The 26,597-nt window shown below is 41.6% G+C and overlaps 1 protein-coding gene across 3 annotated transcripts in view; it reads right to left on the bottom strand.

Moving 5' to 3' along the window:
* LOC135215657 (dehydrogenase/reductase SDR family member 4-like) overlaps positions 1 to 26,597 on the bottom strand; it is a 111,080-nt gene that overhangs the window by 42,258 nt on the left and 42,225 nt on the right. For 2 of the 3 annotated variants that reach the window (XM_064250590.1, XM_064250588.1), the window contains exons 2-5: positions 20,196 to 20,373; positions 11,376 to 11,453; positions 9,693 to 9,839; positions 7,297 to 7,431 (exon numbers count right to left, since the gene is read on the bottom strand). In XM_064250590.1, coding sequence (XP_064106660.1) covers positions 7,297 to 7,431; positions 9,693 to 9,839; positions 11,376 to 11,453; positions 20,196 to 20,373 — 538 coding nt within the window. The remainder of the gene's footprint in view (positions 1 to 7,296; positions 7,432 to 9,692; positions 9,840 to 11,375; positions 11,454 to 20,195; positions 20,374 to 26,597) is intronic. The other variant, XM_064250589.1, reaches the window with a different exon arrangement.

Genomic DNA, 26,597 nt, shown 5'->3' with positions numbered 1-26,597 from the left:
CTTTGCCCAGTATCGACCTTACGAGCCTTTCTGTCCAGGACTCCTCATCCTCATCGGGTCCTCTCTTTAAGAGAGAAAAAGGTGGTACTTTATCTATTAAAGGCATCAGGCAGCAGATCCTGTACTTTATTAAGCAAGCCAATCCTGACTCTTTCCAAAAGCACATGATGTCAGGGCAGTAGCCACCTCAATTAACTATTTCCAACATATGAATTTCGATGAGTTGAAAAAATATACTGGATGGAAATCGCCGACAGTATTTAAGCGTCATTACTTAAAGTCCTTGGAAGCTCTGAAATTTTCAGCAGTTGCGGCGGGTAACATAGTTTCCCCCCGACTCTGCTTAATCTTTAGTAGAAGATCCAGTCCTCCTTTCTACCTGTCTCACCCAACAGTTCGTCTATGCCTGTCATGTTCATCTACGTTTACCTTGGGTCTTAGCTGCTCTTATGGTGATATGGTGGGTGTCCCTTATTTTTTTTTTGCTAGGGGCACTCACAATCGATTGTATGTATTGATCTCTTTGATGTGATCCCCTTTTTTTTATGCTAGGGATACATCTTATTTACAATGGTTACGGGTTTTGTATATTAAGTCATATACATTCCCTTCATATTTTATTTATTATTGAAGTTTGTTCTGTTCAATTTATTGTTATAATTGCTTTTGAGTTCTTTGTACATATCTATACACAGATACTGCTTTTAACATATATTCCATGTAAGCCCTGTATATATGTAAAAATTAAGTTAATTTAAGAAAATAATTATTAGCATTAAGTTTAATTTAAGTAATATTTCTAATTTTGTATCATTGTGTATATGTATATTTATTAGCAATTATATTCCTTCTTTTTATGTTATCTTTTATTTGAGACCCCTTTTTGTTTAGTTGAATTTTCTTTACAATCTTGTGCTATTTCTTCCCCTGGTACGATTTCGCGCAGCGACACGAGCTGAGCCCAGAAAAGGGATTTTGACGTAAGGAAAAATCTATTTCTGGGCGATTGGCTCGTGTCGCCAGCGAAATCCCGCCCTACCCATCCCATCGCTCAAGATTGTCTGCTAACTTCAGGATGGCCACCAGAGGCGCAGCAGTCGGCAGCATGGGATGGAGTAGTAGTAGTTGCTGCCCACTCTGTGGGTCGGCTCCCCTCTTGTGGGGATTTTGTAGTGGGAGATTTCTATTGGCAAGCGGCTCGTGGTAGTGGTCTCACTCGCCATAGTGTTCATACCGACACCCTCTTGGAGGGTGAGCGAGTCAGTTGTACTGACCTTTTTCTTTATTTATTTATTCTCTGGTATGTGTTAGTACATTTACCCTAGAAATAATAGATTAAAGGATATTTCGCTGGCGACACGAGCCAATCGCCCAGAAATAGATTTTTCCTTACGTCAAAATCCCTTTTTTGGTCATTGCTCTGCTAGGGTCCTTCACAGAGCACCACAGTGATTCTGAAGTTCCTCTAATATTATTGGTTTTCTCTATATAATAGCGCAAAGACCTTACTGGACAGAGAACTCTCTCTTGTTCCTGTCCTACCAAATCTGAAAGACCCATAATCTCAAAAGACCTTGGCCAGGGATGAGCTGGATTCTCGTTCTTGGCCAAGAAAACCTCCTGAAACGAGCAAACTGCCTTGTCATGCTTCCAGCCAACATGTTTGCTAATTGCTTGCAGCTCACTAACCCTTTTAGCTGTGGCCAAGGCCACCAAAAAGATGGTCTTTTTCGAGATATCTCTAAACGAAGCTTGATCCATCGGTTCGAACTTATTAGTTCCTAAGAATTTCAGGACCACATCGAGATTCCAGGAAGGTGTTCTGTATCGGTGTTCCTTCCTTGTTCCAAAGGACCTTATGAGGTCTCTCAGATCAAGATTATTGGTAATATCTAAACCTCTGTGTCTAAATACTGAGGCCAACATACTACGATATCCTTTAATCGTCTGAGTTGACAACCCTACTTCCTTCTTTAAATATAAAAAGGAAGTCGGCAATTTGGGTCACAGAGGTACTGGATGAAGAAATCTTCAGACTCTTGCACCACTTACGAAAGATTTTCCACTTCGCCTGGTACACCTTAATAGTCGAGGCTCTTCTTGCTCCGGCCACAGCTCTGGCCGCCTCTCTAGAAAACCCCCTCGCTCTGACAAGTCTTTCGATAGTCTGAAAGCAGTCAGACCCAGAGCGAGGGTGTTCTTGTGGTACCTGTTGAAGTGAGGCTGTTTGAGTAGATCTACTCTTGCTGGAAGTGTTCTTGGTACATCTACTGTCCATTCCAGTACCTCTGTGAACCAATCTCGGGCCGGCCAGTAGGGAGCTATGAGAGTCATTCTCGTCCCTTGACTCTCCCTGAATTTCTTCAAAACCTTTCCTAATATCTTGAACGGGGGAAAGGCGTACACATCTAGCCCCGTCCAATCTAGAAGAAAGGCGTTCTACTGCGACTGCTTGACGGTCTGGGACTGGAGAGCAATAAGTCGTCAATCTCTTTGTCATTGCGGTCGCAAACAAGTCCACCACTGGACGACCCCATAATTTCCACAGACTCTGGCATACTTCTAGATGAAGAGTCCATTCTGTTGACAGAAGTTGACCTCTCACATTCTTCTCCCCTTGAATGAACCTGGTGAGAAGGGTTACGTTTTCCTTCTCTGCCCATAGAAGGATCTCCTCCGCCAACTTGCAAAGAGAGACTGAATGCGTTCCTCCTTGCTTGTGGATGTACGCCAGAGCTGTGGTATCGTCCGCGTTGACCTGCACCGCCTTGTTGCGGATCACCGCGTTGAACTTTTTCAAAGCCAAGAAAATCGCCATCAGTTCCTTCCTGTTTATATACCAAGACGCTTCCTCCTTGCTCCAGCGACCTGACACTTCTTGAGGGCCGAGAGTCGCTCCCCAGCCTGCGTCCGACGCGTCTGAAAACAATACAAGGTCTGGGCTCTTCTGCTGGAGCGACGCTCCCTCCGCTAACTTCCCCGGAGTTAGCCACCAAAGTAATTCCTCTTTGATCTTGCGAGGAATTCGAAACAGGAAGGAATCTGGTTGCGATTTTCTTGGCCAGACTTGGTTCAAAAATATTTTGCAAGGGTCTCATGTGAAGCCTTCCTAGAGAAACGAACCGTTCCAGTGACGAGAGAGTCCCCAGTAAGCTCATCCACTCTCGTGCAGAGCATTGTTCTTTCTCTAGAAAGGCTTGTACTTTCCGGATGATGCACGGAGCCTGCCTGTCGGGAGATGGAAAAGCCCGAAAAGTCGCTGAGGAAATCAGAATCCCCAAATAAACTAGCTCCTGATTGGGGATCAGATTCGACTTTTCTAAGTTCACCATCAGCCCTAATTCGTTCGTTAATGCCAACGTCATTCTTAAGTCCTCCAGACATTGTCTTCTTGATTGGGCTCTTATGAGCCAATCATCTAGGTATAGAGACACTCTTATCCTCGAATATGTACCACTTCGCCACGCTTGACATCACTCTTGTAAAAACTTGTGGGGCTGTGCACAGTCCGAAGCAGAGGGCTTTGAACTGAAAGACCTGTTCTGGATCACAAATCTTAAGTACTTCCTGGATCCTGCATGAATTGGGATATGAAAATATGCGTCTTGAAGGTCCAGGGTAACCATCCAGTCCCCTGGACGTACCGCTGCCAGTACTGAATCGGTCGTCTCCATAGTAAATTTTGTCTTCTCCACAAATAAGTTGAGTTGACTTACGTCCAAGTACTGGTCTCCATCCCCGAGGATTTCGCTACTAAGAAAAGCCGGTTGTAAAATCCCGGGGATAAGTGATCCAGAACAGGTTCTATTGCTCCTTTCCTGAGCATAGAAAGTACTTGCTCTTGTAGTGCTTCTTGTTTCCCTGGATCGCTGTAGTGAGCTCCAAGCTCTCTTGGCGATGTCGAAAGAAGTGGTTTCTTCAGAAAAGGAATCTTGTAACCTTCCTTGGCTACCGTGACGACCCAAGGATCTGCTCCCTTTTCTTGCCAAATCTCCAAAACTTCTGGAGTCTGGCCCCACAATGATGTCTGAAGGACTTGTTCTTCATTGTTTATTACTGGGTTTCGAACCCCTCTTGGAAGGAGCTCTTCTTCCTCTGAAGGAAGGACGAGAAAAGGACTTGCCTCGAAAGGGCTGACTAGCCTTGTCTTGACTCCTTAGGTGCCTTCTTAACCACTTTGGTGGGTAAAAATTTCCTTACCGAAGACGTTAAAAGGTCCTGCGTCGCCTTCTGAGTCAGGGAAAGCGAAATATCCTTGATAAGATCCGAAGGAAATAACTGATCCGAGAGTGGGGAAAAAACCAATTCGGATTTCTGGGCGTTAGAAACGCCCTTTGCAGCAAAAGAGCACAGGAGTGACCTCTTCTTTAAAACTCCTGCGGTGAAAAGCGAAGCTAACTCATTCGCCCCATCCCTTAGGGCTTTGTCCATGCAGGACATAATACTGCTTGGAAGTGGCGAAGCAGTTGATTCCTTATCTTCCACGGTTCGTCCCAGAGCCCCAAGGACCAATCAAGAAAATTGAAAACCTCGAATGTCCGGAAAATACCTTTCAAGAGATGATCTAACTCTGATGACGTCCACCAAACTTTAGCTGAATTCAAAGCATGTCTGCGGGAACTGTCAACAATGTTGGAAAAATCCCCCTGGGAGGAGGCAGGAACTCCCAGGCCGAGACTTTCCCCCGTCGCATACCAGATTCCGGACTTCGATGCCAATTTGGCTGGAAGGAAGGAGAAAGAAGTCTTGCCCGCTTCCCTCTTATCTTTCAACCACGTATCGATCCTTTGAAGAGCCTTCTTAGCTGTAATTGAAAGCTTCATCTTCAAAAACGATGACTTCTTCGGTGTTTTATTCTTGGAGAATTGAGAAAGGGGTGACATCGGAGCTGAAGGCTGAAATTCCCCTTCAAAAACTGACAAAAGGCAATCAGTTAACTTCTTGTAGTCTGAAGAAGGTGTTTCACCATCTTTCTCTTCTTCAGACGCTAAGTCTTCCATCTCCTCTTCTGCCGAAGAAACATCTTGTAATCCAAGGTCTTGCTGCTGAACATCTTCTCTAACCTCTCGGGAAGAAGAAGGCTCCTGCCGCCTGCGTCCTGCGTCCTCTGAGATACGTCGACAAAACGTGAATCCGCTCCGAGATTGCGTCCTGCGTCCTGTCCCGGTAACTTGCGTCCTACACGAGAATAACGAAGTGCGATGAGGAGGAGGCAAACAATCATGCGTCCTTTTGGAGGACTTGACGGGGAGGGAGGACGCTTACCTTACGTCTCGTAGGAGGATGTTTCGTTGTTTCCCACGATTTAACTAGATCGGCTAACCTTCCTTGCATCTCTTTAAGAAAGTCCTTAGTCTCTGTTTCCTGACGGGATGCCTGAGCATGCGGGGAACGAAGACGAGAAGCTCGAACCTGAGGTCTACGAGAAGGAGAAGATACAGGAGAAACTGCCCAGGATGCAGAAGGAGGGCTCCTATCAGGCGAACCGCCGTCTAAATGAAGTCTTGCGTCCTGCCTTGAACGAAAAGTTCTCCTCCTTTTAACCGGAACCACGTCTTCATCGTCACTAGATGAGAAAATCTCGGGGCTACTCCACCGCTCTTGAGCGTCAAGTTCATCTGAGATGACGTAGGTCTATGCGTCTCTTCAGCGGACGCGATTCTTCCGCATAACGTCGATACCTGCCTGACGCAGAACTATCGGTAGAAGAAAAAAACACTTCCCAGTGTCGCCTTTTCTATGGCGCACTGCTGCAGCCTGGGACGCAACAGGACTGCCTGAAGGGACGACTGATCGTAAGGGAACCCCTCTCGCCTCCCTTCGACTGTCGACATGCCTTCTCCCTTGGGTCTGGGAGCTTGGCAGAGGCCTAGGTCTTGGAGCACGAGAGAGACGATCAGCCGCCCCCTCCACTACACTGACACTCTCAAAAGTACCCACTTTGTCCTGTAAGACGCTGAATCTGATTGCCCATTGACGCAAGGGCGGCAAACACTTTCACATAATTAGGATCCTCAGAAACAGCAGCAGGCGCAGGAGAAACCTGATGAGAAGGATCTACAACTTCTACTTGGGAAGGAGGGGGAGAAATAACAGAAGCATTCAAGGCCTTACTAGAAGAGCCTGACCTCTCACTCCGAGATACCGATCTCCTTACTCTATCCTTTTCTAGTCTCTCAACATATTTAGTGAAAGTCTTCCATTCCTTCTCATTTAAACTTTCACACTCATTACATCTATTATCCCAAGTACACACACCCTCTCTACACTTCTTACATACTGTGTGAGGGTCTACCGAGGCTTTCGGCAGTCTCACCTTGCACCCTTCTTTCACACACACTCTAAATACTAAACCAGAATCAGACATTATAAGAAATTCCAAACGCGATTGCCAATCCAACTTTCCAATACGATACCCAATAATCCATCAAAGTACAGCGAAAGTCAGCTAACGAGTTCGAAATTCTAGCAGGGAACCCACAACGATGTTGCCAGTTCGGCTGGCAGAAAAAATCTGACGAAAATGGGAATGATTCCGAGCACCAGCGCACGGGAACGGAAGGGGTAGGTGGCGATCACCTGAACTACCAGTGATCTAGCGGTTGGCGCGAGTTTTGAAAATTCTGCCAGTGCGAACAGAGAATATAGCTATATATATACCTGCCAGGTAAGTGTCATACATGAAATTGTTGGTCAACCAAAAATATTACATGACAACTAGTATTGAACATAAAAGGTGTCTATTTCTAGCATGAGGAATGAGAAGGAAGAATAAAAAAAATAGAAACATTACTTGAAATTTGATTCGCTGTTAAAAAATCTGGCACTCAAGTATGAAATGGAATGGAATATGAAATTACACTTAAAGCCAAGCACTGGAATCCAAGGAATTATGTGTATTCCCAATTCTTAGAGTGAGCCACAAAACAAAATATATCAACTCATCATCAGTCACCTAAATTAAATGAATGTGACACAGTAAACTGTTTGGCAATTAATTAGGCCAAGGAATAATAAATGATTCTATCTTTATCATCTACAGAAAGAGCACTATATTTGTAAAACTTACATTATCATCGCAGCTATCATTATTGAAAGCTGTTTGACACTACCATTTAGATACATTTCTAGATTTTCACCGAGTTGACTCAAAGAATTTTTTTTGTAAATGAGTGAAAAATTTTTTTTGTAAATGAGAGTGAAAATAACAGCAAGACAAAGAATAAGAAAGAAAAGTAGATGGAAGGCTGTACTAAAAACCAATAAAAAATATGCATAAAAATCCAATCTACTTACTGCACTAGAAAATTTGGTTTGTACAATGCCTGGGGCTAAGCAGTTGACACGAATATTATCTGAAGCTACCTGCTGTGCTACAGCTTTGGTAAGACCAAGAAGGGCTGTCTTGCTTACACTATAGGCACCCAGTAGCTGTGAAATAAAGGACCAAGTCAAGTCATGAATGATTATCTTATGTCAAAATAATGAATTATAGATAAAACTAAATGTATAATTGTACCTATACTAATATTTCCATCCTCTCCAGCAGTTCTACTACTGTTAATGAACTAATAATAAAATCATCAGAATACATAGGTAAATAGCAACCCAATGTGAAAAAAGAAAACCAAAGACTATGCAGAAATGTACTCTATTATAAGGATGTATGTATTCATTTACATATAGTATGTACTATCATTTACATCTACATACTTTCCAGGCTATGCAGAGATTGCTGCGCCGCTAACTAATCTCACCAAGAAGAATGCGCCAAATAGGGTAGTATGGGGTGAGAGTGAGGATATGGCATTCAGAGAGCTGAAGGAAAGTCTGTCTTAAGCACCTATTCTGAAACTCATAACATTCCAGAAACCCTTTATTCTTTGTACAGATGCATCCAGTACAGGACTTGGAGCTGTACTTTTATAGGAACATGATGATGAGAAGTGGCCAGTCTTTCTCTGAGGTGGAGCAGAGGTATGATGTAATCAAGAGAGAATGCTTGGCAGTTGTATGGGCTACCAAGAAGTTCTACCCACATTTGTATGGCCAGCAGTTCATCTTGGAAAAGGATCACCATCCTTCAATATATTTAGATACTGCAAAACCCTTTAATGGAAGATTCATGAGATTTCAGTTCCTTTGCTGATTTTCTGTCTTTACATTCTGACTGGTATATGTACAGATGTAGCAATGCGTCTGTGACGTCTACACATTAACCCAACACATGTCAAGATTTTATGTACTTCACGTTTGTAGCCATTTTGTTGTGATTACAGCTGTCCAACTTCAAGTAGTATTGCTCCATTTTTCACCCTTTAAGAGCAGATCCTTCAGGACAGCAGTATAAGTCTACATGAGTGACTCAGTGGTCTGATATAACTAATTTATTATAATAGTAGTAATACAGTAATAATTATGTGGGTAAATTAATATTGTGTTTGTAATCTGCATAAGCTGTAAGAGTTGTCTATTGAACTAAAATCAAATGAAGGACATTTTCAATAGAGAAAAAATGAGAGGTTCGACACTTAAGATGTTCTAAAGAAATATGAAACTCCTAACCCTTACTGGACGGGCATCATCATATGAGTATCTATAACGGGTTTTGATTGATGGACGGGCTAACTTATTTAAGTATTAATATTATGCGTCATATGATTTGGATGAACTTAGCAGGATAGATGTTCATATTGCTTTAATGATCCATAAATGAATAATGGCAACTGTAGTACCTCAGCATAGGACAAAGAGCGAACAGTATGCCTCGAGACTTGATGGAGGAATGTATTGCCCCTCTCTATCCCATGGTGTCTTTTTATTTATTTGCTAATAAATATACACAGGGATTGCTGCTGGTTTTAGTTCTTATCTTTTATGATATTATGTCAGTTATATGTAATTGTAATTTTGTAAAGAAAAGTGCAAAGAAATATTAGAAAAAATATGTATACCTCACCGAAAGTTACTGCATCCTCCCATCTCAGTAACTCTCGTAAGTATTTTACAATAAATATACAGGCAGTCCCCGGGGGTTACAACGGGTTCGGGTTTCGACGTTCCGAGGTTAAGGCGCTTCTCAATTATATTCATCAGACATTATTTCCAGGGTTACGACGCCTACACCGCTCATCTGGCAGATGAAATATGACACCAAAAATGCAAAATAATCAATATTTGAAGTTTTTTTTTGTGATGAAAAATGCAATAAGAATGAAGTTTACATAGTTTTCAATGCACCCTAAGCATTAAAAGTAAGGTTTTCTTAGGATTTTTTACGATGTTCCGGCTTACGACGATTTTTGGATTACGATGTGTCTCAAGAACGGAACCCCCGACGTAACCCGGGGACTGCCTGTACTCAGAATTTGTAATTGATTTTAGTTCTGTTATAATATGGTGCGTAATTATGATTTTACAAAATAAAATTATTAGAAAAAATATACATACATTGGTAAAATTTATGAGTTATTTTTTGAAAAGAGGCCCTGCACAAGTTGTAAATATTCACTGTTAACTTTCCATGGAAGATACAGAAAAATCCCTCTTTCTACCGACGTTTTTTTTCTTAAATTGGCCAACCCTAATGTTTGCCTGTCCCTTAAAGATTAACCTAAACTACATACAATTAACCAGAGGGAGGAAATACTTTATAACCGATGCTAATCTAGAATAATTTGAGATGTACTTACTGGCATAGGCTGGAATCCAGCAATAGAAGACACATAAACAATGGCTCCACCATTTCTCTTTTGCATCTCAGGTACCACCAGTTGGCTTAACTGCAGGGCATTCTTTACATTGATTTCAAAGATCTTGTCCCAAACACCTGGAGGACACTGTAATGTAAACCCAAAATAAGAAATAACAATGCTTTTTTTAAGACCTTCATAAATTTTCAATACACATACACAGATTTGATACATTTGACAGTGATATACTTTCTTCACTGAATGGTCCGATTTGAGATACAAAATTCAAAGTTTCTGTTGACAAATATCAAGCTAACTAGTTTTATGTATGCTGACAAACACTGTAAGCGTTAGCCAAAAGCTGGGGTACTTCACCAGATAAAAGAAATCTTTAGCCAATTTGAAACACCATTTCATCTTCAAAGGGTGAACATGTGAAGAAACAGTGGGGGCAAAAAGGGGTCATAAGTAATATAAGATGTTTGATTTTAAGGAATATAAAAGTTACTGAAAATGTGTGTCAAGCACTTGGGTACTTTCAGCCATTGAGCATTCATGATAATTTAAAAGAGCTAAAGTGATTGGACAGCAAGATCAATATGAAATGACAAATTTTCTATGACAATTTGTATTTTTCATCGCTACAAACACTCGGTCTTAACAATAGGATAATTTCTAGCGCCTAGCTGGATCCAGTTGAAAGCAAGGAACCTTGTGATATCTGGCAACATGCCTAGATCGGGTGAAGAGTGCTCAAACCCAATCATCTACGCCAATCTTTTCTTAACCACCTAGGCGAGAGTTGTTTTTTCCTCTCTTGGCCTTTTCCCGGTTCATTGCCCGTTTCATTTCCCTTAGTGTGTGTACAAAAATCTAGATATATAAAAGTAGGAGAAAACCCCAGTTACAGATGTTGGACAGCAAGACAGAAGAAAGGAAGTGGGAAAGAAAGTAAAGTAATAGGATACAAAGTTGGTGCACTTAAGAGCTGAAGGGTTGCTGCGTACACCCTTTAGTAAAGATCACAGTATACCATGTGGGGTGTAACGATGACACTACTCTTCTATTGGGTGATGGAGACTGACCAAGTTGATAACACTGTAGTTTTAGTCTTTACAGCACTATGGCATATGTGAAATACACCTATATTCATAAATATTAGTTATGTGATACAGTTATCTTTATTACTAAGCAAAACAATTACATGTACTATGTCTGATTATGTAACTATGAAATAAGGAGGCAGCAATGTAATCACTAGTTCCGTACTTACTATAACAACAATAATTTTCTTCGGTTTAGTGAATAGGTCATCTTTTAGTTAATATGCTGTACCAGGTTTTAGACCATAATTTTGGGGTTTATGCAAGTATTGAAAGTAAGTTATAAAAACCAAGTCTTATGTAAAAAGCATCAAAAACATTAAATTACTGCAATTTACCAGAGTTGAGAAATGGATAAACTCCAGCGATAATATAAAGAAACAAATAATAAGCTCTTCTTTGTCAATAGCTAATTAACTCTTTGGACATATAAAAACCGGCAAAGCAAACTAACAAAAAAGCAAATAGCTTAGGAATTATAATAAAATAAGTTGCCATGAAACAAGGCAGAAAACAAATACTTAGCAATGTAACAACTCAACAGAAAATACAAGCTCTTTTGGAAGGATATAAAACTTACATCTAGCACACCACCAACTGTTGGATTCACAGCAGCATTGGAGACTAAAATATCAATTCCACCAAACTTCTCAACAGTCTGGAATGAAAACATTCAGTAAGAAAAATCATATCTTGCCATTACACAAAGTAATAAATATGATATTTTTATAATAAAATTAGGTTTATATATACAACTTACCAAGTAACTACATAGCTATGGTTCTCTAACCTCGGCAGCTTAAAGATTCGTGCCGTGGTGTTTCTTCCATTTGTGTGTAGTTGCACAAGTCCTGCCCACTCTCTGGGACTTAATGTAACAAACCAGCAAAGAGCTCATTTTGTTATCTGCTCTAATGTCAATGAGGGGAGGAGGGCAGGGCTCCGATCATGCAATTACTTAATAAGTATATATAAAGTCTAATTTTCATATACATACTAAGTAACTTACCAAGTAATTACGTACGTACACTGCTGATTCCACACTGACAGGAGGTGGAAAAGCATGGACATAATCTACTTCAAAGCATTATTTAAGTAATAAATTTGGATTAGAAAGGTTGCCAGCAAATAAATGCTTATCTGTTTCCTTACCTGTTGAGAGAGCTACTACAGGTGGTTACTGCCTCTGGTCAATGCTTCTCAAACTTACAATGGGGGTGGCAGTGGAGCCAAGGGTTGCCCCTACATTAATGGGAACTCTGTAGCACAAGATGTATGTGCACCATACCTTCTCTAGCTAAATAACAGCAACCTAGAAAATGCACAGGAACCTTTCTGTCAAATCCATCTTGCAACTGACAGAATGGCTTACGACACAACCACAGCTGTCTTAGCAATACCTTCTTCAAAAGCTTGTGACCAGAGAAGCAGAGAAGTAAGTATGTAGCAGATGAAAAACTTATGAGTCTTCAGCCCTTCCACCAAGAACCTGTCATATCCTACAAAGATAGAGAGCAGGATCTTAGTGGTGCATAATCTTACATTCTCCTGATGCTTCAGTCACAGAGGAATAAAAGACCAGTGTCTTCACCTGGCAAATGGCAAACACAGAAATTCCCTAAAGATAACCCAGAGAAGACTCACAATACTGGCAATACTGTCCAATCTTCAGTGGTCCAGAGTAGAAGAGAGCAGGAAGGACAGAGAAGGTAACCCTATGCACTAACCTGGAGAACTTCATATGAACAATCTATCTCTGCAGAAAAGAATGTACTATATGAAACTTTCATAAATATATGATACCTTCTCTAACATATAAGTCTAGTCTTGCTGCACACAAAGGTAAAAAGAGTGAACAATGGTAAAACTATTATAAAATTGCAAACATGAAGACTATATACAACCTCAATATAAACAAATCAGGTTATCAAAGTGACACAAAAAGTTGACTCATGGATCAAGTATCCCGGACATAAAGAAAAACCCCACACACACACAAAATACAAAACACATAATAACAATAAGCATCACAACTAAGTTGGTTTTCATAACCACAGCAGCAACAGACACATCTTGACTAGATGATCAAAAGGAAAGTGAGTTTGACAGTCAGGTGAGTGGGCAAAACCCGAATTCCCAAACTACCAGATGATAGTTAACTACCAAGTTACCAAACTGTAATGACTGAACCAGCTCGCATCGAAAGTACGTATATTCATAAAAAAGATGATGGGCTGTATCCTTGTAGGAACAAAGTCATGAATTTGCATTGAAAAAATTTTGTTTTTAACAATATGATATTGTTATGATACAATAAAGTTTTATGCATACTTACCTGGCAGGTATATATATAGCTTATCCTCTTGTCGCACTGGCAGAATTTCAAAACTCGCGGCAACCGCTAGTACACTGGTAGTTCAGGTAATGGCCACCCGTTCCCGCTGGCCGCTGGTGCTCGGAACCATTCCCGTTTTCCTCAGATTTTCTCTGAACCCTGTCTCCTGAGGGGAGGAGGGTGGGAATACCTTTTAATTATATATACCGCCAGGTAAGTATGCATAAAACTTTATTGTATCATAACAATATCATTTTTATGCATGACACTTACCTGGCAGGTATATATATAGCTGATTGACACATTTGGAGGTGGGTCATAGACAGCAACATCGTCATAATTTAAAAATTAACTAATTTTTAAAATTACTATTAGGTTCCTTACCTGCTAAGGTAGCTGACTTCGTAGGTCCTGCCTCTTAGCCTGCTAAACCTTAGTAGCTCTCAACTAGGATGTGACCTGTTTGTTGAGAAAGCTAATAACAAGGGTCTGACAACTGGACATGACCAATTTGCTGACAGAGAACCCTAGCCCTCATTTACCACGGGCATTCATGCTAGGAAAGTTAATCACCTGAACCACACACAAACACTATAACAAAACACTACACCAAAAAACTGAGCAGGTAATAACCTTCTCAGACAACCATAAAAACACTATAACCTAATTAAAATAATAGCCTAGCATGTTAGTAGGTTATGGGGTGGAAACTCCTTTGCCCAGTACTGTACCTGAGGATACGTACGGGCCTAACGTTTGACAATTATCAAAAGTTGTCTTCACGTCTCTTAGGTAATGCGAGGCAAATACCGAATTTGTCCTCCAAAACGTAGAATCTATAATGTCCTTGAGGGCTAAATTTTTTCTGAATGCCAAGGACGTAGCTACCGCTCTCACCTCGTGAGCTTTAACTTTAAGCAATCCGAAGCATTCTTCCTGGCAAAGCAAATGCGCTTCCTTAATGACTTCTCTTAAGAAAAAAGCCATGCATTCTTAGACATAGGTCTAGAAGGATCTTTGACAGAACACCAGAGAGAACCTGAAGTCCCTCTAATGCTTCTTGTTCTTTCTACGTAATAACGTAAAGCTCTTACTGGGCAAAGAACCCTTTCCTGTTCTTGACCTACTAGATCAGCCAGTCCTGCAATCTCAAATGACCTTGGCCACGGATGCGAAGGATTCTCATTCTTGGCTAAGAATTCCTCTTGAAACGAACAAACTGCTTTGTTGTGCTTCCATCCTACTTGATTGTTAATAGCTTGCAGCTCGCTAATCCTTTTAGCTGTAGCTAAGGCTACCAAGAAAATAGTTTTCTTCGTTAGCTCTCGCAAAGAAGCACTGTCCATAGGTTCAAACCTATCCGTTTCTAAGAATTTGAGAACGACATCCAAATTCCAAGAAGAGCTCTGCAAAGTCGTTCCTTCTTCGTATTAAAAGATCTGAGAAGATCTCTAAGATCTGCGTCATTGGACAGATCTAAACCTCTGTGCCTAAACACTGCAGACAACATACATTTATAACCTTTAATGGTTTGATTTGCCAAACCCACTTCCTTCTTCAGATACAGAAGGAAATCTGCAATTTGGGTCACAGAGGTACTGGATGAAGAAATCTTCCGATTCTTACACCATTTGCGGAAGTTCTCCCACTTCGACTGGTACACTTTGATAGTTGAAGGTCTTCGTGCTCTCGCAACTGCCTTCGCTGCTCCTCTAGAAAACCCCCTCGCTCTGACAAGTCTTTCGATAGTCTGAACGCAGTCAGACCCAGAGCGAGGGTGTTCTTGTGGAACCTGTCGAAGTGGGGTTGTTTGAGAAGATCTACTCTCGTGGGTAGACTTCTCGGAGTAGACTTACTTGGAGAATCCACTGTCCATTCTACTACCTCTGTGAACCACGTTTGGGCCGGCCAGTATGGAGCTATTAGAGTCAGCCTTGTTCCTTGACTTTCTCTGAATTTCTTCATTACCCTTCCTAAAATCTTGAACGGGGGAAATGCGTACGCGTCTAGCCCCGTCCAATCTAGTAGGAAGGCATCTACTGCGACTGCAAGAGGGTCCGGGACTGGAGAACAGTAGTTCGGTAACCTCTTCGTCGTTGCGGTAGCGAAGAGATCCACCACTGGCCTGCCCCAAAGCTTCCACAGCCTCTGGCATACTTGATGATGCAATATCCACTCCGTGGAAAGCACTTGTCCCTCCCTGCTCAACAGGTCCGCTCTGACGTTCTTCTCCCCTTGAATGAACCTGGTGAGCAGGGTGACGTTTTCTCTCTCCGACCACAGAAGAATCTCCTTCGCTAAGTTGCAAAGAGAAAACGAGTGGGTCCCTCCTTGTTTTCGTATGTATGCCAGAGCTGTGGTATTGTCCGCGTTGATCTGCACCACTTTGCCGCTGATCCACGGTCTGAACGCTTTCAGAGCCAAGAAGATCGCCATCAGTTCCTTCCTGTTTATGTGCCAAGCTTTCTCTTCTTCGTTCCAAAGGCCTGACTCCTCTCGAGGGCCCAGCGTCGCTCCCCAGCCTGCGTCTGACGCGTCGGAAAATAATATCAGGTCTGGGTTCCTCTGCTGGAGTGATGTACCCTCTGCTAACCTTCCCGGGGCTAGCCACCACTTTAGTTCCTCCTTTATCTTCAAAGGAATTGGAAACAGGAAAGAATCTGGTTGCGATCTTCTTGGCCAGACTTCGTTCAGAAAGAACTGTAAGGGCCTCATGTGAAGTCTCCCTAGGGAAATGAACCGTTCTAACGAAGAGAGTGTCCCCAGCAGGCTCATCCACTCTCTCGCCGAGCATTGGTCTTTCGATAGGAATTCTTGCACTTTCCGAAGGCACATGGTCTGCCTTTCGGGTGACGGAAAAGCTCGAAAAGTCACTGAGGATATCAGAATCCCCAAATAAACTAGCTCCTGTGTGGCTCAGATGTGACTTTTTCAGGTTCACCATCAGACCCAGCTGCTTTGTTAAATCCAATGTGAGGTCCGTGTCCTCCAGACATTGCTGCTTTGATTGTGCTCTTATGAGCCAATCGTCCAAGTAGAGAGAGATTCTGACTCCTAACAAATGAAGCCACTTCGCCACGTTCGTCATCATCCTTGTAAAGATTTGAGGGGCCGTGCAAAGCCCGAAGCAAAGGGCTCTGAAATGATATATCTTGTCCTGGATCACGAATCTCAAATATTTCCTGGACCTTGGATGAATCGGAATATGGAAATATGCATCCTGAAGGTCCAGCGTTACCATCCAGTCCCCTGGTCGTACTGCTGCCAGTACTGAATCGTTCGTCTCCATCGTAAACTTGGTCTTTTCTACGAACAAGTTTAGCTGACTTACGTCCAGTACTGGCCTCCAACCTCCTGATGACTTCGGTACCAGAAAAAGACGGTTGTAAAAACCTGGGGATTCGTGATCCAGAACAGGTTCTATGGCTCCCTTCTCTAACATACTGACAACTTGATGCCAAAGAGCCTCTCTCTTCTCTAAATCGATGTAATGAGCCCCTAGGGCTCTCGGAGCTGTAGCGAGAGGTGGTTTCTTTAGGAAGGGGATCTTGTAGCCTTCCTTCGCTACCCTTACAGACCAAGGATCCGCTCCTTTGTTTGGCCAGACTTCCCAGAAGTCTAAAAGTCTGGCCCCAACACACGTCTGGAGGACTTCTAAATCATTGTTTGGTTGAGGTTTTCGAACCTCTTTTGGCTGGAACTCTTTTCCCTCTAAAGGCTGGTCGGGAAAAAGTCCTACCCCGAAAGGGCTGCTGTGTTTCCTTCGGTGTCTTCTTCACTACCTTAGCGGGTAAATACTTCCTTACTGAAGACGTCAGCAGATCCTGTGTAGCCTTCTGAGTAAGGGAAAGTGCGATATCCTTAATGATATCCTGTGGAAAAAGTTGTCCTGAAAGTGGGGAGAACATCAACTCCGACTTTTGCGCGTTCGAGACTCCTTTCGCAGCGAACGAGCACAAAAGATACCTCTTCTTTAGAACGCCTGCTGTAAACAGTGAAGCAAGTTTATCAGCTCCATCCCTTAAGGCTTTATCCATACAGGACATGATACTTCTAGGCAAATCCGAGTCTGAAGAATCTCCCATCTCTGCAGTCCGAGCTAATGCACCCAACGACCAATCAAGAAAATTAAAAACTTCAAAAGTCCGATATATACCCTTGAGTAAATGGTCGAACTCTGAAGAAGTCCACCACACTTTGGCTGCGTGTAAGGCATGCCTACGGGAGCTGTCCACTATATTAGAAAAGTCTCCCTGGGAGGAGGCAGGAACTCCCAGGCCAAGACTTTCCCCATGTAGCGTACCAAACACCAGACTTCGAAGCCAATTTGGCCGGTGGGAAAGCAAAAGAAGTCTTCCCCGACTCTCTCTTCTTCTTCAACCACTCATTAACACGTTGAAGGGCTTTCTTCGCTGAAATCGACAAGGTCATTTTCAAAAAAGATTTCTTGGGTGTTTTCGTCTTCGAAAATTGAGATAGAGGAGATGGCGGGGCTGAAGGTTGAAAATCTCCTTCAAACAATGAAAGGAGGCACTCGGTTAGCTTCTTGTAGTCCGAGGAAGGAGCTTCCACATTCTTGTCCTCTTCCGAAAACTCAACGAAGTCTTCCTCCTGAGAAGAAATATCCTGAAACCCAAGATCCTGATGACTCTCCATAGCGGGATCCTTATCCACAGTTTGCCTGGACAGCGAATGCGGAACTGCCTCCTTGTAAAACCCCTCTCTTCCTTGTCGGAAAGATGTATCCACATGCTGCCGCCTGCGTCCTGCGTCCTCCGTAACGTTTGCGTCCACCATGTGTCCATCACTCTTCCTCTTGCGTCCTGCAGTGTCGGAGATACGTCCTTCCTATAGGACGCACTGCGTCCTGGGTTACGAGAAGATCCCGCCTGAGAACGAGGAGGCAACTGTACGTCCTGCGTCCTCTTGGAAGACTTAACTGGGAGAGATGAGTCCCTTACGTCTAGCCGAAGGTTGTTGTTCGGGGGCTTTTCCATGATTTAACAATCACTGCTAATTTCTCCTGCATGTCTCGCAGAACTTCCTTAGTCTCCGCTTCCTTACGAGACTCCTGAGGCGGAGGAGAACGAGGACGCACTGGGCTAAAACGGAGAGGCGAGCGATCCTGACGTCTACGTAGCGGAGTTTCTCTAATAGGGGAAACACCGCTCACCGCACGGTTAGTCACCTCTAAAGGACGCGAAATCCTCTTCCTCTTGATAGGGATTGCTTCTTCATCCTCCGATGAAAAATTCTCAGGGCTACTCCAACCTTCTTGTTCAAAAACCCTTTCATCCTGTGATGAGGTCGGCACGTATGACCTCTTGAGAGGACGCGATACTTCCACAAAAACGCCCTACTCCTTCCTGAAGTCGAACTATCCGACGAATAAACGCACTTCCCAGTATCGTCTTTCCTATGGCGTACTGCTGCAGCCTGGGACGCCACAGGATTGCCTGAAGGGACGCCTGATCGAGAGTAAACCCCTCTCGCCTCCCTTCAACCGTCGACATGCCTTCTCCCTTGGGTCTGGGAGCTTGACAGAGGTCTAGGTCTAGGAGCACGAGAGGGACGATCAGACGCCCCCTCCACAACACTGTCATTAAACACTTCCACTTTGTCCGTTAACCGTTTAATCTGATCTCCCATGGATGCAAGGGCAGCGAACACTTTCACAATTTGTGGATCAGTAGTATCCTCAGATACAGCAACGGGCACAGGAGAAACCTGAGGGGAAGGTGCTACATCTACATGGGAATGAGCTGGAGAAGACACAGGCAAAGATTCATTCATAGGTTTACTCGAAGAACCAGATCTCTCACTTCTAGAAACTGACCTTCTCACCCGATCTTTTTCTAGTCTCTCTATATACTTAACAAGAGCCTTCCACTCTTTCTCATTCAGGCACTCACATTCATTGCACCTATTATCCCACGTACATACAAACTCTCGACACTTCTTACATACAGTATGGGGATCTACCGATGATTTCGGCAGTCTCACTTTACACCCTTCTTTCACACAAACTCTAAACATACTCCCTGAATCAGACATACTAATGCAAGATCAATTGCGATTGCCAAGCTAACTTCGTGAATACGATACCAATATCCAAAAAGTCAGTCAACGAGCAGGAAATTCTATCAGAGAACCAACAACGATGTTGCCGGTTCGGCTGGCAGAGAAAATCTGAGGAAAACGGGAATGGTTCCGAGCACCAGCGCCACGGGAACGGGGTGGCCATTACCTGAACTACCAGTGTACTAGCGGTTGCCGCGAGTTTTGAAATTCTGCCAGTGCGACAAGAGGATAAGCTATATATATACCTGCCAGGTAAGTGTCATGCATAAAAAATACATTTTTCCATAAATAGTACGTAATATGTTCTTTATACGTACATAAATTTCCACTATGTACATCTGTCTTCTTTCTTATTGTGCCATCAATAATATTAATTTTCTGTGAGTTTGCCTTACTAAAAATTTTAGTTTCCCTGGGGATTACCTACACCCCAACCTACTAACAAGCTGGTGGATATGGGAGCATTTTATCTGGAGAGCTCACTGGGACTGGTGGTCTACCTTTTTTACAAGTTCTGTTTGTCCTTAATATTTAATTAGTCTAGCCTTAGTTTTATAACCCAAAAAGCTGGGAATCTTGACAATGAGGAAAATGTATGCTATGTTCAGTGCTGCTACGAAAGATAAAAAAAAAATATATATATACTCTTCATAAGTATGGTGAAAGAGACTGCTGAGGTCCCTATATGCCAAGGAACAGGATACCAAGGTATCCAGTACCTTGCTAGTATAACAAGAGACAAGTGAAAATCAATTACTGCAATAAACTCCTCCCCACTCACAGAACTATCCAAGGTTTGGCATGTGTTGATGAAATAAAAACTAACAAGTCTGTGGTTAAACATGAGCATAGCCTCCTTTGTTCACCTTTAAAAAATTAAATTACACATGAAATATTAATGCAAGTCTCAGTGTAAGGATTCACACTTAACAACTATTTAACAGATATTAAGCATATGTATTCATTTTCATAATTGATGTTTACCTTTGCTACAAGGTTTTCCCGGTCTTCATCCTTTGCTACATGGCATGGCATTCCAAAAACTGAACATCCCTTGCTCTGCAAGGTTGTGACAGCTCTTTCAACATTTGCATGTTTTCTGCTGCTAACAACAACATGAGCACCATCTACCCCAAGTCGCTCTGCTATAGCGTAGCCAATTCTGAAATAAATATGCTTACAAAATTAGGACAAGAAACCCTAAACTATCTATTTGAAAAGTTAAAGTTAATCATGCCTAACATAAGTGCAGAGCTATACAATGTGAAATCAGTTAGTTGTTTACATAAATTTTTTGAGAAATTTGTATTTCTCCAAGGTATTCAAACCAGTGAATTTTATGTGGAAGAATTTCAGTGCGCGAGATAGAATCGGTCATTGTAACTTGGTAACAAGAAGGTTAACTGGTGATTATGTTGGGTGAGACGGGGACCACCCTACCTCAACTTCCATCCAAAAGCACTTCCTTTGACATTAGGAACAAAGTGGGGTGGCTGAGGTGGGATATATGGTAAAAGCTCTTGAGGGTCTAGTTGCAGTTACATACCTATGAAACCATGGGGGGTTTGTAGGAGACTATCTGTTGAATAAGATTAATACTATGATGCAATTGCTTCTTTTCCACTGCTGCTGCAGCCTTTTTCTTTGGGAAGATTAAAGGAGAACCCAGTACTGGACTGTTCAGTAGAGTGAGATAACGCTGCCAAAAATCTGGCAGGAAAACAGAAAAGCTACCATGTCCAATCTTCTCAGGTGGTAATTCACCCTTAACCTTGCACTCCATAGAAACAGGTGTTTGCCAGTCTGCAGACTGACAAGTTCAGCTGTAAAGGAATTAAGGGTAAATGTTTAGGAGAGGGCCGTATGAGGATATCAGTGATATTCAATGTTTTTATTCTAGAATGTGTTGGAGTGTATATAAATAGTGGTATATAAGTGAGATAATGTAGTGAAATTCAATAAAATTTGAAATAGGGAAAAACTCTCTATCACGAGAGTATATACTATAATGTTCTAAAGGGTCCACAATAATACAACGTGTAAAAAGTCCTGGCCCATTAACGAGCTAACGACCGTTGTCAACGTTCTTCAACGACTCTTGTTTTTTAAATTTACCTCTGTACTCGTTGTAACTAATTGTTCATTTGGACTGGAGATGAACCCAGGGAAGGGTTTGAAAGCTTTCTTTAAAGTCTTCAAAATTATACACGGACTTTTTACACTTTGTATTATTGTGGACCCTTAAAAAAAAAAAAAAAAAAAAAAAAAAAAAAAAAAAAAAAAAAACTTGAAATATCGGTGATCAAACTCATGCTATTCTTTTTTTCCTCCCATATTTTTTCTAAGTCTTTTGTTACTGTTTACTGTTTCTTGCTTTAGCTCAAATGAACCGTGTAACTACTAAAGTCTGCAGAGACACTATGACGTCTTACACGTTTGGCCAATCACAGTTTCATTTTTTGACAACACAGAAGCTTTGGCCAATGGCATGGGTGTTTGAAAATTTTCTCGGCACAAGAATACATTATCCTACCAACGCTATTTCAATTCCTTCTTAGACATAGAGCCAATAGCCATGACTTCTGAGTAGCATTTACGGGATAATATTCCAGATCCTGTGGATGAAATTCCAGCATCCTGTAGCAACTGTTATTTAAGTTATGGTGATTTTTGTCTAGTGTATTCTGAAAATACACAAAAACTAGTGGATTTGTGCCAGAGACATAGTGCCCTTAAAGGGGGGGGGGGGTTCACAGAGGAGGCAAAGCCCCTCCCACAGGCCTAGGTAGGGGTACGGTGCCCTAGGTTAGGTTAGGTGGTTGTGTAAGTTGGGTAGTGCCCCGCAAATCACTTTCCTCCTGCTCCCCTCACTCAAAAACCCCTGTTCCCACTGGGGTCCCCTCGAATTGTAGTAGTACAGGCAGTCCCCGGGGGGTTACGACGGGTTCGGCTTACAACGTTCCGAGGTTAAGGCGCTTTTCAATTATATTCATCAGACATTATTTCCAGGGTTATGACGCATGTTCCAGGGTTACGACGCCTACAACGCTCATCTGCCAGAAGAAATATGACACCAAAAAGGCAAAATAATCAATATTTGAAGTTTTTTTTTGATGAAAAATGCAATAAGAATGCAGTTTACATAGTTTTCAATGCACCCAAAGTATTAGAAGTAAGGTTTTCTTAGGATTTTTTACGATGTTCTGGCTTATGACGATTTTCGGCTTACGACGCGTCTCAAGAACAGAACCTCTGTTGTAACCCGGGGACTGCCTGTAATAGGTTTAGGGTTAGATTATGTGTGTAAAAGTGATAATTTCTTGTTTTTATAGAGTTTCTTCATGTCTACATACTCTGCAACACCAATCTGGTGGTTCCCTTATGTTAGGTAACAACCATACTAGAAGAGCCCATGGGAGAACAGGTGTGTGTGCTATGCGTGAATGCATCCTAGGGCCTGCAGCAAACAACAGCCAGGCCAAAAAGCAGCATGATCAGGAGAAAAGTCCATACCGGTAACCATAAACACTATACAAGCAGTCCCTGGTTATCAGCGGTCTCGGTTAATGGCGATCCGGTTTTATGGGGCTTGTCTATCACCATAAAATCGCTGATTTATGAAGCCATAATGGGTTAAGTTTATGTTATTGGTGCCATAAGGTGCCATTAACCAAAACTCAGTGCCATAAGCACCACAAATTGCCGAGTTTTGGTTAGTGGCAGTTCTCGCTTACCAGCACCCGGCCGTGAACGGAACCCTCGTCGATGACTGGGGACTGCCTGTCAGGGTTGCCGTTTTGAGGAATTCCGTCTATTATTGTGGCTTTCTGGTGACATCTGACAACCCTCTGCGGCTTTTCCGACCACAGGCCACGGCACTGAAGAATAAAATTCTTCACTTTGCCTTTTTATGTTTTATTATGAAAATAAAGATATAAAACATATCCTGCTTATTTATACAAATGAATTTTATTGAAATCCTTTATTTTTCTTCATCAAAATTACTTGTTAAGTTGTGACGTGTAGTTTTCTAACATCACGGAAAATAACTCTACATAGGAAAATACGCATTCTAACCATTAAATCTTAAATAACGTAAAAAAATCAGGTGAACTGCATATGGTAACACTGCTAAAAGCCAATGTTGTGAAGTAAAAACGGCATCACTGCTGCCTGTATAAAGGAGATCTGTAGTGTGAGGACCTCTCTGTGCATACAAAACAAGGACTGTGAATGCACCAAGCACAGGGGTAGTGTTTAAGGCAAAAATCAAGTGGAAAAGTCAAGTTAACCTGGGGTGCACAGCATGCTGCATATGACTTAAGGTGCTGTCACACTAGCAAAATTTCCGTCGACTTTTTCTGAATTTGTCGTCAACTTTCCAAAGAAGTCGAGGTCATTCCGTACTCTGGTTGTCACACACGTTCTTCTTCATGCCGTAGTTGTCGTCGTCAAAACGTAAACAAACCATCTGAGCTGTGACAAAAAAATGTCTATGGGTTCGGTCCTGGTTAAAAAGATGTGAAAAGTTTTATTTAAAAAAATAAGCTAGGCCTGGCCTATATAGGCTATTTGTAATCTTTTTACACAACCACAGTCAGACTGTATTATAAATTAAGCTAGAGAAACTGCAAAAGTTTTAAAGATTTTTTTTTATATTATTTGCTAATGCAAAAAAAAACAAAAACAATGAGAGCAGACCTAGGCTATATAACAATCCGATATTCACGATATAGCATGCTTATCTGTATAAAGATCAGCAAGTTCAGGAAAGTTTTCCCTAAGTCGCATGGTGATCTCTTGGTCATTTTTTCATTTAAGACCCTTTTTCATAAAACTATCATGATAATGGTCCCATAAGCATCGTCTCTCCCCCATATCTTCGACCAAAAACTGTCTGGCAATCTTGTCCACTGAACCAAGAACTCCATCTTACATCTGACGACTTGAAATGTGCGCTGTCCAAGATATAAACAAACAATAAAGTTGACGGTAGCGATGGGTTAAATTTGATCATTACCGTTTTCAAAATTCGTGACGATGACACCAGAAAGTCGTTGTCAAAACATGAAAAGTCGACATCAAATTCAAAAGTCAACAGAAATTTCACTAGTGTGACAGCGCCTTTACAGTGCATGACCGAACACTGGCTTGTGCTCTGCTCACTTCTGGCTATAGCAACGTGTGTCATTGTTGTGAATGTCAAGGCTGATGCTGAAGCAACTCTCACAGGATGTACAAACACCTCAGGAGTATCAACCTGGTTAACTTATTTAGCTAACAAAGCGCCAGCAACTAAAGAAGGGGCATTCTTGGGTTTAACCAAAGCTAAGTGACTGAGAAAGGCAGCAATGGATGGAAACTTCTTGAGGTGTTATGGAAGATCATATCTCCCACAGATACCCTATCAAGGAACATAGTTCAAAACAGTAGGAGTAAATGGTGGAAAGCTGTGAATAAAGGTGGTGGTTTCACATTGAGAAAGACTAACCCAGATCCCTGGCTCATAATCTGAGGAAAGTGTGTGGCATTAACTCACCTTCTCATGTATATCTTCACCAGATCAAGATGGAAAAGTATGCGTAGAAGGGGCAGGGACAGGCCCAGAAGGGCCAAGGATGAAAGTATTAGAAGGGTTCAGTAGTCACCATGGGAGACTCACCCCTGAGAGCCAACACAAATGCTTATGTAGTTTGTAACATCTATTTACTTGTTTTTCCTCCATGATATTATTTAGGAAAAAAACAGTTTAAGTTTCAACTCAGCCTGGCAGAGAGAGTAGCAGAAAATCAATTTGCACTAGACAGTGGCTGAAGAAAAATTGCTTGGTGATGGCAGGTGAGTGAGGATACTCCTCCTAATCATTCTCCTTAACTGCCAGTTAACTACCTTTTAACCAAGTTACAATGACCAATTCCAGGTTGAGGAATAGGTACTACATAGAAGGTGATGGTTTTATTTCCATATAAACAAATGATATTATAATGTCAAGCTTCCAAACCCTGCCCAGAAACATGACTAAGCATAAAAAGAATCTTGACTTGACAAGTACTAAAGTTAAGGAAGGTGGCGGGTTAACAATTACCACCTAGTTAACAAGCTTCAACAACTGTCTCAAAATTGTACTAGGATTAATCCTATAAAAAAGTTATCTATTTACTTTAAACTATTACTTGATGCTGGAGTTTATATGTAGTGAATGCTTAAACCTATAATAAATTTAGTATTAATGACATTTACCAATGAGCTTAAACCTATAATAAATTTAGTATTAATGACATATTTACCAATGAATTTTGCAAGCTTAGATTTTAGTCTCTATTGTTTGTTTGTGTTAACAATGTAAACGGAGTGAAGCTCCCAATCAGATTTTGTTTGTAAGTGCACTGTAGGTGAGAAAGGGTTACTATGTATCTTGAATGTCTTAGTCACTTTCACAAGCTCTTTTGTTTTAAGTGTCACCCTTTAGGTGGGATTTTGAAATTAAGGCATTGCATTAAAAACTGGCTTTAGTTCATAGTCATTCTTTGTTTGGTGTAGATATGTAACTTGCTTCTGTTGTTTTGTTTCCAATATTCATTTCGGGAACAAATGAGTAATTCAAAGATACTAGAACCCCTTATATCTTAGTAAGCAATTATGGGATACCACTGTAGGAACTTTTTTTTTATTTTTTGGTGAGGGAAAATACAAAATAGTAAAATATGCCTACAAGGTCATAGTCTAGCATTACTATGAACCTTGTTTAAGTTCTGATTTGATTTGGGTAAGGTTTATGGAAAGTTTTGTAGTTTAGTAGTACACTTGAAAATAGAGTTTTCCGTTTATGGTTATGCTTTAAATGTTTCTAAAGTTCATTTTGGTTCCAGATTAGAAGCTAGGCCTAATTTTAGAGATACTGGTCCCCTATAGGCTGTACTGTATCCTACAATTCAGGGTACCACAGAGGGAACCTGGGGTTGTTGGATGTGGGAAAATACAAAATTAGTGAAACATAAGGAAATATTCTATAACATGCAAGTTCTCATCATGATTAAGGTAGGGTTTGTTCAAGGTTTATAAAATTTTAAGCATTAGTAAGGACTTGGTAACCAAAACTGTTTGCAGTTGGTCTGGTAAGGGCCTGGAGCCTTAGCTTAGTTTAGGTATGGGGGTCTAAAGGGTGGGGCCATTTGTTCCCCAGCTGAGTAAGGACTGTGTCCTATAGTTAAGTTAGGTTGCAACATCATTGTTTTGAATTTGGACTCCTAAACTGCAGGATTGCACAATAGGGTTAATGTCATCTACACCTATGAAGGAATAGTCCTCAGGAGCATTTCTATATAGACCGAGAGCCATACTAACAAGTAAACTTAATCTGTTGTTTGGTGCGGGATTGCAATTAGC

This window comes from Macrobrachium nipponense, chromosome 5 (genome assembly GCF_015104395.2).
Source record: "Macrobrachium nipponense isolate FS-2020 chromosome 5, ASM1510439v2, whole genome shotgun sequence".
NCBI classification, from domain to species: Eukaryota; Metazoa; Arthropoda; class Malacostraca; order Decapoda; family Palaemonidae; genus Macrobrachium; species Macrobrachium nipponense.
Note: the sequence above shows the minus strand (reverse complement) of the source record. Positions and strands in the feature narration are given on the sequence as shown.